The sequence below is a fragment of the Penicillium crustosum genome (assembly GCF_028827405.1).
Source record: "Penicillium crustosum strain IBT 35664 chromosome Unknown utg000002l_segment0_segment0, whole genome shotgun sequence".
In the NCBI taxonomy this organism is placed as follows: Eukaryota; Fungi; Ascomycota; class Eurotiomycetes; order Eurotiales; family Aspergillaceae; genus Penicillium; species Penicillium crustosum.
In genome coordinates, this window is record NW_026623123.1 from 4,879,880 (window position 1) to 4,896,604 (window position 16,725).

The 16,725-nt window shown below is 46.7% G+C and overlaps 4 protein-coding genes across 4 annotated transcripts; 2 read left to right on the forward strand and 2 right to left on the reverse strand.

Moving 5' to 3' along the window:
• Nucleotides 1-93: 93 nt before the first annotated feature.
• On the reverse strand, nucleotides 94-4,856 carry N7487_005344 (putative ABC multidrug transporter; the record flags this gene model as incomplete). Its single annotated transcript, XM_056873091.1, has 13 exons — nucleotides 94-192; nucleotides 250-689; nucleotides 742-901; nucleotides 962-1,168; nucleotides 1,224-1,534; nucleotides 1,599-1,692; nucleotides 1,743-1,918; nucleotides 1,971-2,864; nucleotides 2,923-3,322; nucleotides 3,387-4,285; nucleotides 4,341-4,503; nucleotides 4,554-4,598; nucleotides 4,653-4,856. 13 exons carry the CDS (start codon nucleotides 4,854-4,856, stop codon nucleotides 94-96), a joined length of 4,092 nt encoding a protein of 1,363 aa, XP_056730811.1.
• A 520-nt stretch (nucleotides 4,857-5,376) lies between these two features.
• On the reverse strand, nucleotides 5,377-5,796 carry N7487_005345 (uncharacterized protein; the record flags this gene model as incomplete). Its single annotated transcript, XM_056873092.1, has 1 exon — nucleotides 5,377-5,796. One exon carries the CDS (start codon nucleotides 5,794-5,796, stop codon nucleotides 5,377-5,379), a length of 420 nt encoding a protein of 139 aa, XP_056730812.1.
• A 6,591-nt stretch (nucleotides 5,797-12,387) lies between these two features.
• Nucleotides 12,388-13,326, forward strand: N7487_005346 (Ty1/Copia family ribonuclease HI; the record flags this gene model as incomplete). The annotated part of the gene is made up of 3 exons (XM_056873093.1): nucleotides 12,388-12,502; nucleotides 12,551-12,716; nucleotides 12,771-13,326. 3 exons carry the CDS (start codon nucleotides 12,388-12,390, stop codon nucleotides 13,324-13,326), a joined length of 837 nt encoding a protein of 278 aa, XP_056730813.1.
• Nucleotides 13,327-14,386: 1,060 nt separating this feature from the next.
• On the forward strand, nucleotides 14,387-16,143 carry N7487_005347 (putative MFS transporter; the record flags this gene model as incomplete). The annotated part of the gene is made up of 4 exons (XM_056873094.1): nucleotides 14,387-14,639; nucleotides 14,717-14,957; nucleotides 15,006-15,637; nucleotides 15,725-16,143. 4 exons carry the CDS (start codon nucleotides 14,387-14,389, stop codon nucleotides 16,141-16,143), a joined length of 1,545 nt encoding a protein of 514 aa, XP_056730814.1.
• Nucleotides 16,144-16,725: the final 582 nt, after the last annotated feature.

The following is a 16,725-nucleotide window of genomic DNA, read 5'->3' on the forward strand; positions in this document are numbered from 1 at the left end:
AGCATACGAAATGGGCCATGCTGTTGGAAATGTATATGAATGATGCCAATGTTAGCTTAGGCAAGCGCTTACGGTCGGATTGGTCACGATTGCTCATTCTGAACGGGCACTCTTCGTCTTCTTGCTCCTGAGTTTCATCATAAAGAACACCAAGGCATATGATGAGATGCAGAACAGGGCAGTGATACCCGTCTAAAAATAAACAATTAGCATCGTAGCCTAGGCCAAACCAAACAAAGGTATACTCACATCCCTCCACGAATAGTATTTCTCTTTAAGATTGAACGTTTTCGCGTAATCAGAACCCTCGGAGTACGGACAGAATGAACATGTCCCAGTCGAGTTCCCATCAGCTAGGTATCCAGTCTGCGTGGCGAGGAAATCGGCCATGTATTGACCGCAGGTCTGACCGGACGGTGCGGTGAACTGCACAAATTCCGATGGTGCACACTTGACCTTGACATCCCAGATCACTTCGCCAAATAGGCCACCAACCAGGTAGTTGAAGGGGTCCAGGTAGTACATCCAGTATCGCCAGAATGGCTGCATGAGGGAGTATGGAACCACCACGCCACAGAAACTGACCAGGCCGGCACCGATCAAGACGGGGTTCATCACAGCCGCAAAATATTCGTTCGGTGCGTATGCTGCAATTGCCTGGCCAATGGATGTGTATAGGAGTTCATAGACTATCTTGATGTTAGATACTTGGATCAACCTTCAAGACTTAGTGTAACTTACAAATCATCTGAAGATAGACATGCCCGGAAACACTGGCCTCGATCGGAAGCCCTGCTGTGAAGTACCAGCATGCAAAGTAAAGTGTGGCGCAGATGACAAGGTATGGAAGCTCCGTCAGAGTTTGCGCTCCAATGAAGGCGCTCCAGTGATAGGTTTTGGACTATAGAGAAATCGGTCTTAGCGATATTTGCATGTCATATAATCCCATTGGGTTGCTCACCTTTTTCTCTCGGGTCTCAAAGATATCACGACTATGCAAGAAGAACGGCTGCATCTGGTTAATACAGCCGGGCGCGACGAAGATAAAATTGAAAATCGCAAAGAGTCTCAACTGAAGGTCGAAAGTGCCGTTGCCGATCTTCCAGAAGGTGAATCCACTGAAAAGTGCCGCGAAAATATGCAGAATGATCTTGTTCCACATGTAGTCCTAGGAGAGTGTAAGCTTTTACAAATTGATTTTGTATCTCGTTGTAACAACGTACTGGTGAGCGCCAGATATGAATGCTGAGGCGCTTAGAAACTGTCTTGAATTGGAACCAGTGCGAGGTCGCATAGTCAGCAGTATCTTCAACATAATCGGAATCGTTTTTGCTGGATTCGTTGAGTGCATCCAGTTGGGAGAGTGCTTGCTTGCGCTCTTCTGACTGACTCCAGATTTCGACCCAATCCTTTTGGTCTGTAGTACCTCCTCCTTGAACAACATCAATGATGTGCTCTGCGGGGTTGGCATCCGGGGGGCATGGCGCTCCGTTGCGAGCGAAGTAGTCCAAGATTTTGGTCGAGTCCTTGCCAGCTGTAATCACAAACCAATCATTAGTGGTTAATCTTGACCAATTATCTAAAGAGTAAATACTCACTTTCTCCGAAATATGTCATTTTTCCGCCCTTGGCTAGCAAGAGAAGACCGTCAAATGCGTCGAATAGCACCGCAGATGGTTGATGAATTGTACACTAACAAATTTAGTACGACGTTAAAATATTGTAATCCTTTGAGAACTTACCAACACAGCTTGGCCGCCATCGACCAGTTTGCGAAGGAAACGCACGATGTTGAACGCACTTTGCCCATCAAGACCGGAAGTAGGTTCATCCAAAAACAACAATGTAGGCTTGGCAACGAGCTCAACGCCCAGGGTCACGCGTTTGCGCTGCTCAATGCTAAGTCCCGCTCCAGGCACTGTGGGCTATTAGTATCGCTGTCCAGTGGGATCGAAACCAAGCAAACATACCTCCGATAAGTGCTTCGCTGATGTCACGCAACTCCAAGAGGTCAATAATATGTTCGACGTAGGCAAGTTTTTCTTCATGTGGAACCGTCGATGGCTGACGAAGAACCGCCGAAAAGTCCAACGCTTCCTTGACCGTCGCTGTCTCAAGATGCACATCCATCTGTTCGCAGTAACCAGTAGTTCTCTGGAAACTGATTCCAACCGGGCGGCCATCAATCAAGACTGATCCATAAATTTCTCCGCTATCCTTGCGCTGAGCAAGCACATCCAACAATGTTGTTTTTCCGGCCCCCGAAGCTCCCATGAGGGCAACCAGGTTTCCGGGTTGGACAAATCCAAACACCTTGTTCAGAAGTTGCTTCTTCTCACCGTGGAAAGGTACATGGTAGTCAAGGTCTTTCCATGTGAAAGTCGATTGCTTGACTGAGCCCAAAAGTGCGGCGGCGTCTGCCTGCTTTGGAAACTGTGACTTCTCACTCTCTTCCTTTGCACGAGTTTTCTCGCTGCCGCGCTTGTAAAGCAGGACAGACGATCCACTTTGGCTGTTCCGGAGTTCAAGGCCGAAAGAAGTCAGGCAGATGAAGAAAATCCAAAATCCAATGAGGATACCAAAGCTTCTCCAGATGTGATGGACTGAATAACTATATTGCTCTTCAATGTATTTTGCTCCATCAATAATGCCTTTATCGTCGCTTCCAAGGACTGAACATCCACGGTGGGCAGATACTGAGTTGGAGTATCCGGCGCCGTATGGAACATAGTCGGGTTCTATGCATGTGAATTTTCGTCCGACAAACTCATTGGCCATGAGTGCTTCGAAGGCATATGCTCCTGGGTTGAGGTAAAAGATCCAGCGGAACCACACGTGCATCTTGTGGAATGGGATAAGATAACCTGTTATCTGTTAGTTGTTTGGAATTCTTCGTATCAATGGCTATGTTCAAATACGCACCTCCGTAGACAAAGAAGACAGTGGACAGCAAGCCGGATATTTTGGATGCATTTCCAAACTGTTTGCATACGGCGCCAACAGCTCGGAATAGTTGCACAAAACACAATGTCTGCGCAATAACGATGATCCAAAAGGTGAAGAACTTCCCTGCATCCATTTGAAGAGCAGCCATGAAGTAAAGGATAATCGAGAAGCAGGTCACTTGGAACATTACAACTGGGATATCAGTGATAGCGTTGGCGATGGCAAAGGCTGTAGGTCGGTAAAATCCGAATCGCTTCTGACGAGAAAGAATTGGCCGGCCCATAAAAGATGCAGTTGTTTCGGACAGACTTTCAAGGAGGAAATATAAAACCGGGAAAAAACAAACACCAGGGCGTAAGAAGATTGAGCTCGAATCCTTGTAGTTTGAATTGTTAGCTTGGTCTCCCTACATCGTCTCGGGTGGAGGGCTTTTTGATTACCTCTGGCAAGTTATAGAACAGACTTCCACAGACCAGGGCCTGGAGTAAAGCCGACACGACCTTCACAAATAGCGAGAGCTTATCACCCCAGATAACCTGGAACTGGCGGAGAGCACAGGCGGCAATCTGATCCCAGAGGTTCGCTGTATAAACACTGCTATTCCGAGGAATATGTTGTTTGCGCTTTTCGCTAGATACTGCCAGCTTAAGGTCTTCAGTTTCGTAGCTCAGCTTCTCAGGGTCCACGATAGAGTCCATTTGATCTTTACAGATAACGCTGTTTTTGTAGCAGTTTTCGAAGTCCTCGGGTGTATTGGGCACCTTTTCTTCCCAGCCGGGTCGGATTGTTCGTTCGGTAAGGACAGTGACTGAAGTAAGAAAGTCTGCGACATTGGCACCCTTGGGGCAGACGAATCCAAGGTCTTCAAAGTATTTTCTTGCAGTACGACGAAGGCCATAGTAAGTGACACGACCTTCAGCGAGAACAAGGACCTTGTCGAACTGGTCATAAATACCGTTGCCAGCTTGGTACGTGGTTGTAATGATTGTTTTGTCGTTTCGGTCCGCTTCACGTCGGAGCATTCGAGCAAATTCCACAGCTGACTTCGAGTCCAAGCCCCGAGTGGGATTGTCCCACATTTGGACTGGACTTTGTCCGGCCAGGACCTCAGCAAGAGAAACGCGCTTCCGTTCACCTCCTGACACGCCTCGGATGTACTCGTTTCCTACCAAGTTCTTCTTCGTGTGTCCAATTCCAAGTGAACCCAGGATCTCATCACGGTGGTTCTGGACGAAGTCCTTGCGGTTTCTTAGATGCTCTGGTCGCTCGTTGGGAACCTTGTTTCGAAGAGCAAATTTCATTGTACGGTTGACTGTCAGGGTTGGGAAGTGAACATCATCTGATATCATGCAGTTAGCATTGACCTCAATAGATCCCATGTTAGAATTACATGCCTTCATTGTTGAACATGATCTGCTGACGGAAACCTTTGGCAGTCTTGTGATCCATGCTTCCGTAGTTGGTTTCGCCGGTGACTTCATCAAAGCTATCCCGATCATTCGAGAGGACTCGAAGGAGAGAAGTGCATCCGGAACCTGGACGTCCCAGCACAAGAAGCTATATTGGTTAGTTACAATACTCTGGGTTTTTGAGCCATGAGAGCCTACCATTTCTCCAGGCTTCACCTGACCTGCAACATCTTTGAGGATGGTCTAGAAGGTAAGTTAGTATATGATAGCTGCATGTTGATGGTTAAATATGTTTACCCTTTTTGGACGGTCGCCGCGCTTCAGCAGAGCCCCGACCTGTCGCGGGTCGACCTCTGACCATAAAGTGCTTCCTAAAGCAGCATCTGGTGCAGTCACTCGAACGTTCAGATCGCGGAAGGTGACTGTCAGTCTTTTGCGAATCTGGTCGTCGCCGCTTTCAAGATCGACCGGGGTTACTGTGCCGGATGATGGAGTTTCCATGACGGAGGCGTATATTCCTGGAACGAAAAAGAATGACTACTGGTGATGGTACCGGTTCCGGAGAGCTGGAAAGCAAAAACCATGGTTGAGGGGCAGCAGAACTCTTATATTGCAGATACGTTGTCGCATCTACATATTTTTAAATCCATATTGCCGGAGTGGGTCATGGCTTATAGATCATATCACGTATGTATCGCTGGGTGGAGCTTACTGATAAGGGACATGGCTTCAAACAGGTAAAAACAGCTGCAAATCATATCCTGTTAGCGAGATATTGCAGTGATGAGTTGCTCGGAAATATACGTACGGACATATAAAAGACCCACTCGGTCCTAAGCGATCGTTCATTCGCCAGGGGTCTATTTCTGTACCTTCCAGAGCCTCGATGAGATCCACCTGTCGGATATATATCCACTTTCACGGATTTAAGTCGGTAGACGACCCCTTGGTGAAGTAAAAATGGATGCAATATAAAGAAGTTGTATTATAGATTATAAAATTGGTTAGTGCAAGGCTCCCATCAAGAAACCGAAGCATCATTCGACTGATAAACCGAAAAGAACGCGTCCAGGTCCATGGTAGAGAAATCGAAATTCCAGCCCATGTCAGACTGAGTGAAATCAAGCAAGTCATCACCGGAGCCCGCAGAGCCTCCAGTTTCTGGGTTTTCCAGGTTTTCCGCCTGTGGAAAGTTCCAGAGAGATGTCGGTATGCTAGACCGCATTTCTAGTGAAGGGTTCTGAGGAATTGCAGGGTTGTTGAGCTGTGATTGATGGCTGCGGTCGGGAGTGAGGCCTTGCTGTACGGATACCCCTCCTGGGGACGCAAAGTCATTCCCAATTGTTGCTAATGGAGGTACCCATTCGTATGATGGATTGATGTTGCGAAGCACGGTCTGCATGGCTGAAATTGAGCTTGCGATCGGGTCCCCAGCTCGCATGGTTGACAATGTTTGCAACGAAGCATAAACCCAAGGCAGATAGAGAGGCGCAACACTTGGGTTGTGAATGAACTCGTAAATAAGAGTAAATACAGAATTGCCAAAAAAATACCCATGGTATCGCAATTCCTGTGAGATGGTTAGTGGATGCCTTTCATGACAACATGTGGTATATTTACCAGAACAAGATTATTGACTCTTGAAGCTTCACATAAGTGATGGATTGTTCTTTGGGCGGCAGTTATGGCATGATTGCAGGCCTCGTTCAGCCAAGAAGGCGTTTCTCTGGGGCGATTTGGGACATTGGTGGTAGACTGGTTGAGCGCGATATTCCTCTCGCGCTGCCAGTGGCCGCGAAATATCAAGAATGGGCGGAACGTGAGGAGCAGGGTATGATGATATACTAGCTCTGATTAGAGTGGGGTTAGGCAATGACTTAACTGTGACTTACGGGTGATGAAGATAATTTGTCGAACCCCAAGTGATCCCGCCTGGATGCTGTCATCAAGCCCAAGGCCCAAAGCTTGTTGTAAATGTGCTTCATTACCACGTATATCGTTCGCAATAGATCGAGCGACTCTCCACATGTGCAAAAGAGACTCATGCCGCTGGCCGTATATCTCATTAACCGATCGAGTAATGCTTTTGCAAAGCTGCACCAACAACCGAATAAATGGATCCTGCGGATACTCGATTGCAGCATCTTTAAGGGAGATGGAGTTAGGACGTCCCACATGAAAGCAGAACCAGCTATATATATGATGTTAGTGAGTTTATCGAAGATCAGACTGAGAGTGGTAGTGTACGTTTCATAGATGTAAAGAGACCAGAAGGTTACCCGTCGTTCTTCAATGTTTTCCGGGGTTTGATCAACATCATGTGGAACATCCTTATGAAGACCTGCTGATAAGGCTTTGCGAGCAGCAGAACCCAAATGCAAGAACGTTGAGTTGGGCCGACCTTGCTCGTTTTGGTAATTGGCGTAAAATCTATGTCAGTCTGCATACAACAAAGTAAGAAGATAAGGACTTATCATGAGCAACGAAATTTGGATAGTCTGAAGATTCACCACGTCATCAAACGCGGCCAACGAAGTTTTGACACGTTCGAACAGCACATCACCCCAGGCAAAATGTTTCGTGCCGAGTGAAGCGCTTGCCATGGCAAGGAGAATGATCGCATGGGTGAAAATATCTAGATGGTCGGCGGGCGAAGAATTGTAGAGTCGGTCCAGGCATTGCTCATAATATATCTTGGGGCGAAGTGGTATCAGATGATAAAGGCTGGATAAAAATCGCGACAGAAAAAGCCTAGCCAGGTCGTACGGTAGGAACACCATAGATAGATCTCCTTTACCAGGAGACTTGTTACTCTCATGAAAGTCTGGGGTTCCGAAAAAATGCGACGGAAGCTAAACAAGTCCAGGCCAGCTCCAGCTTCCTCAACCCCGCCAGAGGGTTCGGGGTGGGAGGTAGGATTGGAGACGAGATCTCGGTAGATATGCTGCATGAGAGAGAAATGAGAGGTGGGGCCATAGTATAGCTGCATCCGACATGAGGGCGATGCCGTATGTGTTGCAGACACACTATTTGGGAAGTCATTCATCACGGAGGCTGTGCGCTGCCCCGATGGCGGGACTCCGCTCGGAGAGCCCTGACGAGTTGAATTCCTCTCGTCGACTTCATCATGCTCATGCTTCTTTCGCCGATGGCGAATGTAGTCTCTGTATATACAGGGTGTATTGCGCAATTGGCAAGTTTTACACCTGATGTTATATTAGTCCAATGAATTCACTATCCAAACGTAGACTGGAGGATCTCACGGGGTCAGGCCATTGCATTTAATTTTACGTTTGCGACATTCCTGGCATGCACGAGGGATTCGCCAACCCGGTTGAGCTTTATCCGACACTTCAGACATGGATAAATACGTATCAATCTCAGAACTCCTGTCAGTGCAGTTCATCCGTTTAATCCGAGAAAATTATCCGTCTATATCCGAGTCACGTGGGTAATGTGTCATCACATCGCCCCGAACATTGCATCCTATATATTCCATGGCTGCGTACATCAAAGATCAAATCTATTCTTCCTCACTGATAAGTTGAAACGATGTCTGGAGCCATCTTTTAAAGACAATCATTTTGGAATTCCCACTATTAACTATAGTTAGTTAGTTGGGGTTTTTAACATATTTGCGCCTTATAAACAAGGCACCAATCTCTTGTCGGAGCATGACGACCGGCATACCGGGGGATTTATTAATCCTACACATTTTTGTAATTAATGTTATGTAATCATGGCTCCATATAAATTGTACCAAGAGCCGATACAGAAATACAGAGAGTTGAATACCACTGATTGGACCCCTACATTTACAATACAGACCAATCCGACAGTTATGAGCCCGGTTCGCATCGAAGAAAGCATTACTATTTGAGATATAGTATCTAGTACACTACTAGAAGCCTGCTTTCTACCCCTTGAAACCTCCTAGCTACCCCTGAATTAGCAATTGTGAAGCTATTCCCAGCTACCCCTGAATCCAGCAATGGAGGCAGCATCAATTCTCTCCGCCATGAAGGGCGAAAAACTGAAGGACTCGCCGCAGTGGCTCACTTGGTTTGCAAAAGTGCAGCTATATGCCATGCAAAAGAACGTATGGGACCTTTGCAACCCAGATCCCCCGACGACAACCGAATCCCAAGCAATAAGATCTATACCTCTCTAAGAACCGGTGGAACCGGAATACCCAGAGGACGGCGATGATAAGGATCGAAGGATTTGGCGAGATCGAATGGACGTGTATAAAATGAAGTACACGAAGTGGGAGAAGTAAGCAAAAGGACTAAGTGATGTCAACGAGTATATCCTTACCTACCTCGACCCAATGCATCACCTTGCTCTGATCACATATCGTACTCCGTATGAGAGGCTTGTATACCTAAAGACTAGATTTGCTCGGTTAACGGCGTACGAAGAAGAAATCCGTATGAATTGGAAGGTCTTTGCTATGCAGAAACCAACCGGTGATATTGAGCAGTGGCTTCAAAAGTGGAATTCACTAAGAGAGCAAGCTATTAGCCTCGGTATTAGCGATGTAGATTCCAATCGAGACTTCCTATATGCAGTTAAAGAGGTACTGCCAATCTGGTGGTAAGGAAAATACTAAGAGATTGTTATGGATAAGAAGAAATATGACACTCGAGATCTTCTTGAATCATTCCGTGCAATGAATCGGGAGATAGGCGTCAAAACTGTGACCTCAACTAATGCTCCAAAAAGTGCTTTTTCAACCTGGCAAGGTCATCGAGAAGCAAAGCCGGAAGCGAAGTAAGAGAAGCTTCCATTCGAGAAGAGAAAATGTCTATATGGCAATGGTCATCTATACCACAAGGTGGCCAACTGCTGGCTCATAAATGAAGCTATACGCCCAGAAGGATATACCCTAGACGAAGGGAAGCTAGAGAGAGCTAGAAAGAAGCTAGCAAATGATCTAGGGTGGAAGCAATGGGTCGACAAAGCTGTCAATGAAGCTAAATCAAAGTATTATGAATCTGCAAACCACGTTAGCTTCGCTACTACCTACCAGAGTAAGTAACAGGGCAGGCCTCAGAGTAGGCCTCAGAGCAAGCCTCAGGGCAAGCCCTAGGGCAAGCACCAAGGCAAGCTACTAAGTGAAGCTATACAGATTGGTAAGTATGTACTCTCAGCTGTAAAGACTGGCGAGCTCTCTCTCCGCAATCGATGGATTCTTGACACTGGGTCCAGTTTATATGTATGCAATAACAGAGTACTGTTTATTGATTTTACGCCGGAAGTCATAGATTTGACAACTGGTGACAGTACTACGTAGGTGCTAGGGAGAGGCAAAGTTCGACTAGTCGGCAAGCATCCACAGAAAGGGAGAATGGAAATCATATTGAGTGATGCTCTCTACTCGCCTAGCTTCCATACAAATCTAGTGTCGTACGCGATGCTAAAGAAGAAGGGGGGCACCTGGTGTTAACGTACAAACTGTATCCGAGATCTAAAGGATCTACCTGTTGTTAATGTACATCTATGGGACCAGTTTAACCTCTGGATTTTCGATGAACCAGGAGAGGTTCTACCGCAACAAGCATATGCTGTAAGCGTAAGCTCACTAGTACCGGTACTAAGAGTATTAAGAACGTTAGTAAAGCCGCAGAAATCAGAGGCATCCCCCGACGTCTGGCACCGAAGACTTGCTTATATTGAGCCCCGTGCCGTAGCTAAGCTTGCTACTATGGTAGATGGTATAGTCCTCCAGGAAGCAGAGCAAGAAGAAGCTTCATTATGCTAAACCTGTCATATTGGGAGAGTACTAAAATAGATCTCTCGCCGGCCAGTAGGACGTACTTTTGGACGATTTGGAAGGATCCACTTTGATCTTATACAACTGCCGCTAGCATATAATAGACACCGATGGATATCTTATTTCTATATGGAAGGAGTACGATTCCATTGGATAATGACACATGAAGTGAAGCCTGAATGCCAGCTGGCGATCAACTAGTTCGTATAGCTAGTAAGGAATCAGTGGAATCTACCTATTAAGGCATTTCACTATAACAATGAAGCTGCAGCAGGCAAAACAGCGGAGCATAGTTTGATAAGCGATGGTATCTTGATATATTATACTCCACCCGGCCACTCAGAGATGAATGGGTATGCCGAGAGATCTGGCGGGATGATTATTACCCGTATGCGTATGCTCTCTCTTGAAGGTAAGCTTCCGAAAGACCTATGGCCTGAATTCGTAAGCGCTGTAGTGTGGTTATTGAATCGCACCCCTATATACATTGCTTCTGAGAATAAGTGGTTAATACTATGGGAAGAAGTAAGAAGAGAATTTGCTCCAACAGCCCCAAAGATCAATCTAGCAAATGTTAGATTATATGGAAGCTTGGCGTACTGTCGTATTGAGAAGTAGGTTCAGTCAGATAAGATGAATCCAAGAGCAGAGGTCGGCTTCCTAGTCGGATACTTGGCATCTAATATCTATAAAATCTGGTTTCCACACAGTGGGAAAGTGAGGTATATACGAGATGCAGTCATTGATGAAGCACGTAAATACTCGCCGGACTATAAGAAATCTCAGCCTATTCCACTACTATTAGTAAGAGAGCCAGAAGAGATTACGCCCGACGAAGTGGCGCAAATCATTAACTATCAGATCGCTAGCCAGGAAGCAACTAGTACGCCGGAAAGTGAGCATCAAAACCGATAAGATGAAACCGACGATGCTCTACCAGATGCTCTTCTAGATGCTCTACTAGATACTCTTCTAGATGCTCTTTTAGATGCTCTACCAGATACTCTACCAGATACTTCATAAGATATTTAGCTAAGTGAGGTTGACTACTGAGAGATTACCCTACTTTAGGGGGTGAGCAGGTAGGCATTAATGCCTACCCCAATAAGCCTACCACCTATACTTCTGACCTCGGTCAGAAAAGAAGCCGGTGAGATCTAGGACATACAGAAGGATTAAGATCTATTACCATTAACCCTACCAAATGAAGAAACTGGCTTACAGCAAGGGGTGGAAACTGGCCCTGATTAGGGGGTGGATATGTATGATCTAGATGATCAACTGCTCAGTGAAGATTAGGCCTATGAAGAAGCCTATGAAGAAGCCAATGAAGAAGCCAATGGAGAACCTAATGAAGAACCCAATAGAGAGGTGGAAAATGAGCTAGAAAGACAGCTCCAGGCAGAACTGCTAGCACTAAGCAGAGAGATCTCCAGCAATATAGATGCTAGCAATATACTAAGTGGACGTCGAATACGTAAAGCAAAACAAGATGACGATTTTGCATATGCAACCACTATAGTATAGGGTATTGACGAAGAAGAGCTACCGGCTCTACTATATGCATTTGCAGCTGGTCTATACGCCGAGAAACCAAACGCTCGCCGCTATCGAGATGATCTCCTACCACCACCTAAGTACTGGAAGGATGTTATAAATCATCCTTTTCAGCAAGGTTTTCTCGCAGTAATGAAGAAAGAGATCCACTCTCTATCTGAAAAAGAGATATTCGAAGTTATTGAAAAGCTAAAGGATCGAGGGATACAAATCCTTCCCTTACTATGGGTTTTTGTATACAAATTCGACTAGGACGGTTACCTTTTGAAATCGAAGGCTCGAATCTGTGTTCGTGGGGATCTTGAGATGATTACCTATGAAGAAAAGAGAGCTGCTACGCTAGTAGTAAGAACAGCAAGAATGATCTTTACACTAGTCGCTGCCTTTGACCTAGACCTCCGTTAGCGAGATGCTGTCACTGCATTTCTGAATAGTAAGCTAAGCTAAGAGAAACCGACGTATACGCAGATGCCAGAAGGGTTCCAGTCCCTAGGTAAATGCTGGAAGCTTCGTCGAGCATTGTACGGCTTACGGATCTCGCTACGTCTTTGGCAACAAGAAGCAGCTAGTGTACTCCGAAAACTAGGTCTGTAATAAGCACCAGAAGACCCTTGTGTCTTCGTCGGAGAAGGGCTAATAGTCTTCTTCTATGTGGATGATATCTTAATTGCTAGCTATGCAAATGCTAAGGCAAGAGCTATGCAATTGGAGCGAGATCTAGAAGCCTACTGGGAGCTGACAGATCATGGAGAAGTATTATGGTTTCTTAATATCCGAATCATTCGCGATAGGAAGCAGAAGAAGCTCTGGCTATGTTAAGATAGCTATATAACAAGCATTGCTACCCGCTATAATTTGACAGATCGACTACCTGTCTATACGCCACTACCAGTTGACGAATTGACGCCTTACCAAGGCGTAGCTACCCCGAAGGAGATCCTTCTCTATCAAAAGAAGGTTGGATCCGCAGGCTATGCCACCACTATCACTAGGCCAGATGCTGCAAAGGCTACCGCTCGACTAGCTCAGTTCTTGACGAATCCAGGGCCCCAGCACCACTAAGCAGCTGACCGGGTCATCAGTTACCTATATACTACCCGGAACCTAGCTATTGAATATAGTGCAGACGCAGTAAGCACTGGAATCGATTCCATACAGTTCGCAAGCGATGCTTCATACGGAGATCACCCAGATCGAAAGAGCTCTGTAGGCTACATCTGTCAAGCTTATGGTGGACCAGTTGACTGGAAAGCGAGCAAGCAACCCACCGTGACAACGTCAACCACTGAAGCAGAGCTGCTAGGCCTATCAGAGACAGGGAAGCAACTTCAATGGTGGCGTCGACTACTAAAAAGCCTCGGTTTTGAACCCTCCTACAATATGACGATCGACTGCGACAACGAGAGAACGATCAGCCTACTTACTAGTGAGGACACTGCCTTCGAAACGAAGCTTCGGAATGTCGATATTCATCATCATTGGCTTCGGCAAGAGGTTAGAGAAGGACGCATAATGGTGCGATGGGTGCCGACGGCGAGCATGGTCGCAGATGGACTCACAAAGATGCTATCTCGCCAGAAGCATGAGAGCTTCCTAAGGATGCTCAGGATGGTGGACATAGGCTATCTAATGGCCTAGTCAATTAAACCATGGAGATCAATATGCCGATCTAACAAGTCCAGCAATCCCATACTGGGATAGCTGAGGGGGTGTGTCGGAGCATGACGACCGGCATACCGGGGGGATTTATTAATCCTACACATTTTTGTAATTAATGTTATGTAATCATGGCTCCATATAAATTGTACCAAGAGCCGATACAGAAATACAGAGAGTTGAATACCACTGATTGGACCCCTACATTTACAATACAGACCAATCCGACATCTCTTGACGCTCGTTTCAAGTCAAGACGTCATGCGTCATTTACTACGTCGGACTGCTGTGTACACTGCTGACAATAGTTTCAACTGATCCGATGAAAACATTTTCGGGTCAATTTCGGGATAACTTCCGATCGGCTGATTTCACTTATGTTGCCCATGCTGTTGTAACCCGTGTTTCTTGGAAGACTTGGCGTCTTGGAGAATCACGAAGGCCTGACAGATTCTGCGGTTGTGGTTGGTCGTCATGACGCCCAGACATAGTCGGATGAGGGTGTCGGCATTTCTTGCACCCACAGTGCCCAGGCTGTAGGTACCTATGTTGTATGTAAATTGTGGAGATCCCCACAGGACCAAAGAGCCAGGTCGGGGAGATCCACAAGTCTGGGGAAATCTTCTGGGGAAACCCAAGTGGCAATCGTCGTCTAAACTTTAGAGGTCCGACACCTAGGCTTGTCAAGAATTATTATGATTGGACCTCTATAATAATTACTTGGCTCTCCCACTATTAGCTCCGAATGCTAAGGCATTTTTGACTCTATTGACAGTGTCAGACCAAGTGAGCTTTCCTTGGCAACGGCAGATTGAGATTTCAGCTGCTGGAAAAGCCGGACATCAGTTCGGGACTAAATCCGTGATCCCCCACAACCCCAGATTTACCGTTGAGATCTTCCGATCGGGCTTCTAATTGAGCTATAAAATACCTGGTCCCGCCTGGGCTATGCTCTCGAGGTCTTCCTTGATCCCTGTTATCTGAAACCCCCAGACCGCCCCCTTATCCCTTCAGAGCTCAACGTACTGTCCGGCACTCCAACATGACCGACACCGAAAGAGGCACCACGCCCATCGGTGATGAAAAGGTCATTTCAGACCATAAAGAGCATATTATGGGGGAAGTCACCCATGAAGCAGCGGAAAGGGGTCAACTCGCGACAGATGAACATGGCCAGCCCCTGGTTGAATTTGACAAGGCCGCCGAATCACGATTGCGACTCAAAATTGACCTTTATATTGTCCCAACAGTCGCAGTTATGTACCTCTTTTGTTTCATCGATCGAGCCAATGTTGGTATGTGACAAGCCACCCCTATCCTTCCCGAATTTCTATTTCCAGTTCTAGTACTAACCCCTTCTTTCTTGACATAGGTAACGCTAAATTGGCCGGCTTCGACAAGGATCTTGGTCTTGTAGGCTATGATTACAACGCCGTGCTCTCGATATTCTTTGTCGCATATATTATTTTTGAGATCCCCAGTAATCTCGTATGTAAATGGGTCGGGCCTGGATGGTGGCTTCCAGCAATCACATTGGGATTCGGCATCTGTTCGGTCGCCACGGCTTTTGTCCATGATATGTCAACTGCATCTGGCGTCCGCTTCCTTTTGGGGTATGTGTCCTAGACTTTGCAAACTCAACAACGCTGACAATTCCCTAGCGCGTTTGAGGCCGGACTCATGCCTGGAATTGCGTATTATCTCTCTCGTTGGTATCGACGAAGCGAACTTGCCTTCCGCCTGTCGTTGTATATCGTCATGGCTCCCCTCGCTGGAGCGTTCGGTGGCCTTCTAGCCTCGGGCATTCTCATGCTCGATCACGTCGGTTCTCTTCACAGCTGGCGTATGATCTTCGCAATTGAAGGGATCATCACGATTGGAATTGCTCTCATCGCATTCTTGACGTTGACAGACCGACCTGCGACAGCCAGATGGCTCTCCCAGGAGGAGAAGGATCTAGCCATTGCCCGCGTCAAATCGGAACGTGTTGGCGTCACGGAGGTCCTTGACAAGCTTGATGTAACCAAGACACTCCGTGGTATCTTCAGCCCAGTGACGCTCGTAACCGGTATAATCTTCATGTTGAACAACATTACCGTTCAGGGTCTTGGATTCTTTGCGCCCACAATTGTCAAAACCATCTATCCCAATGCCAGCGTGGTCTCTCAACAGCTGCACACTGTGCCTCCTTATGTTGTCGGCGCATTTTTCACCGTGCTATTCCCCTACCTCAGTTGGCGATTCGACCATCGCCTCATTTTCTTCATTATCAGCGCGCCGTTAATGATGACTGGTAAGTCTCAACTCCTTGAGCAGCCTCCCAAAATATAAGGGTTGCAAGGTATAGCTTGTTCCAAACTAATCATCGGGATTTATCCAGGTTATATAATGTTCTTGGCTACCGAAGACAGCATGGTCCGATATGGGGCCACCTTTATTATCGCCTGTGGGGCCTTCGCCTTTGGCGCCCTGTGTACTGCAAACGCATCGGCGAATGTCATCTCCGACACCGCAAGATCATCGGCTATTGGGACGACAGTGATGTTCGGAAATATTGGTGGGCTCATCAGCACCTGGTCATTCTTGCCTTTTGATGGACCCAACTATCCGATTGGTAATGGGCTCAACTTGGCAACTTCGAGCACCACTCTCCTTCTTGGCGCCGGCCTATGGGCTTATATCAAATGGGACAATCGGCGCCGTGCGCGAGTCGATGTCCACGGTGCCTTGGCTGGGCTTTCCCAGCAACAAATTCAGGATCTGGACTGGCGCAATCCTGGGTTCCGCTGGCGACCATAGCGATGCTCGCTCGGCGTAGCTCAACCAATCACTTTTGTCTTGTATCTCATTTTCCAATCTCATGGACTAACTACTCCGCACCATGGTACACTAGCCTTTGGTCTCGAACATTCAATTGATTCGTATTACCTTTCTAAACCTCCGATTCTCGGGCAAAGACATGGGTCATCCCAGAGCTCTATTGACTTTATACGCGTATAGCTGTGATAGGAATATGTAGAATTCTGCGATAAACTACTGCGTATGCTTTGGACATCACTCTCTAGGTCTCACCATGATTCGGCTCAAATACCACATTTTATAGCCACGAAAGAAGTGACTTCGAAACGTGCTCCTGATATCAAGTGATGCACCCTGCAAGGATCAGGGTGATATTACGATAATAAACGCCGAAGAACGGACTAAACGTCCTAGAGATGAGTCTTACTTCCTAGGATCGGGGGTTGGCAAAGATTAATAATGAACCTTGTCGCCAGGAAATTACAGAAGCCGGTACCTCGCCGAGACTTAAAATTTGCCGACATTGTCGGCATGGTCTTTTCCCCAAGCACATGGGAAATACTCCGTAGAGCCCAAGTGATC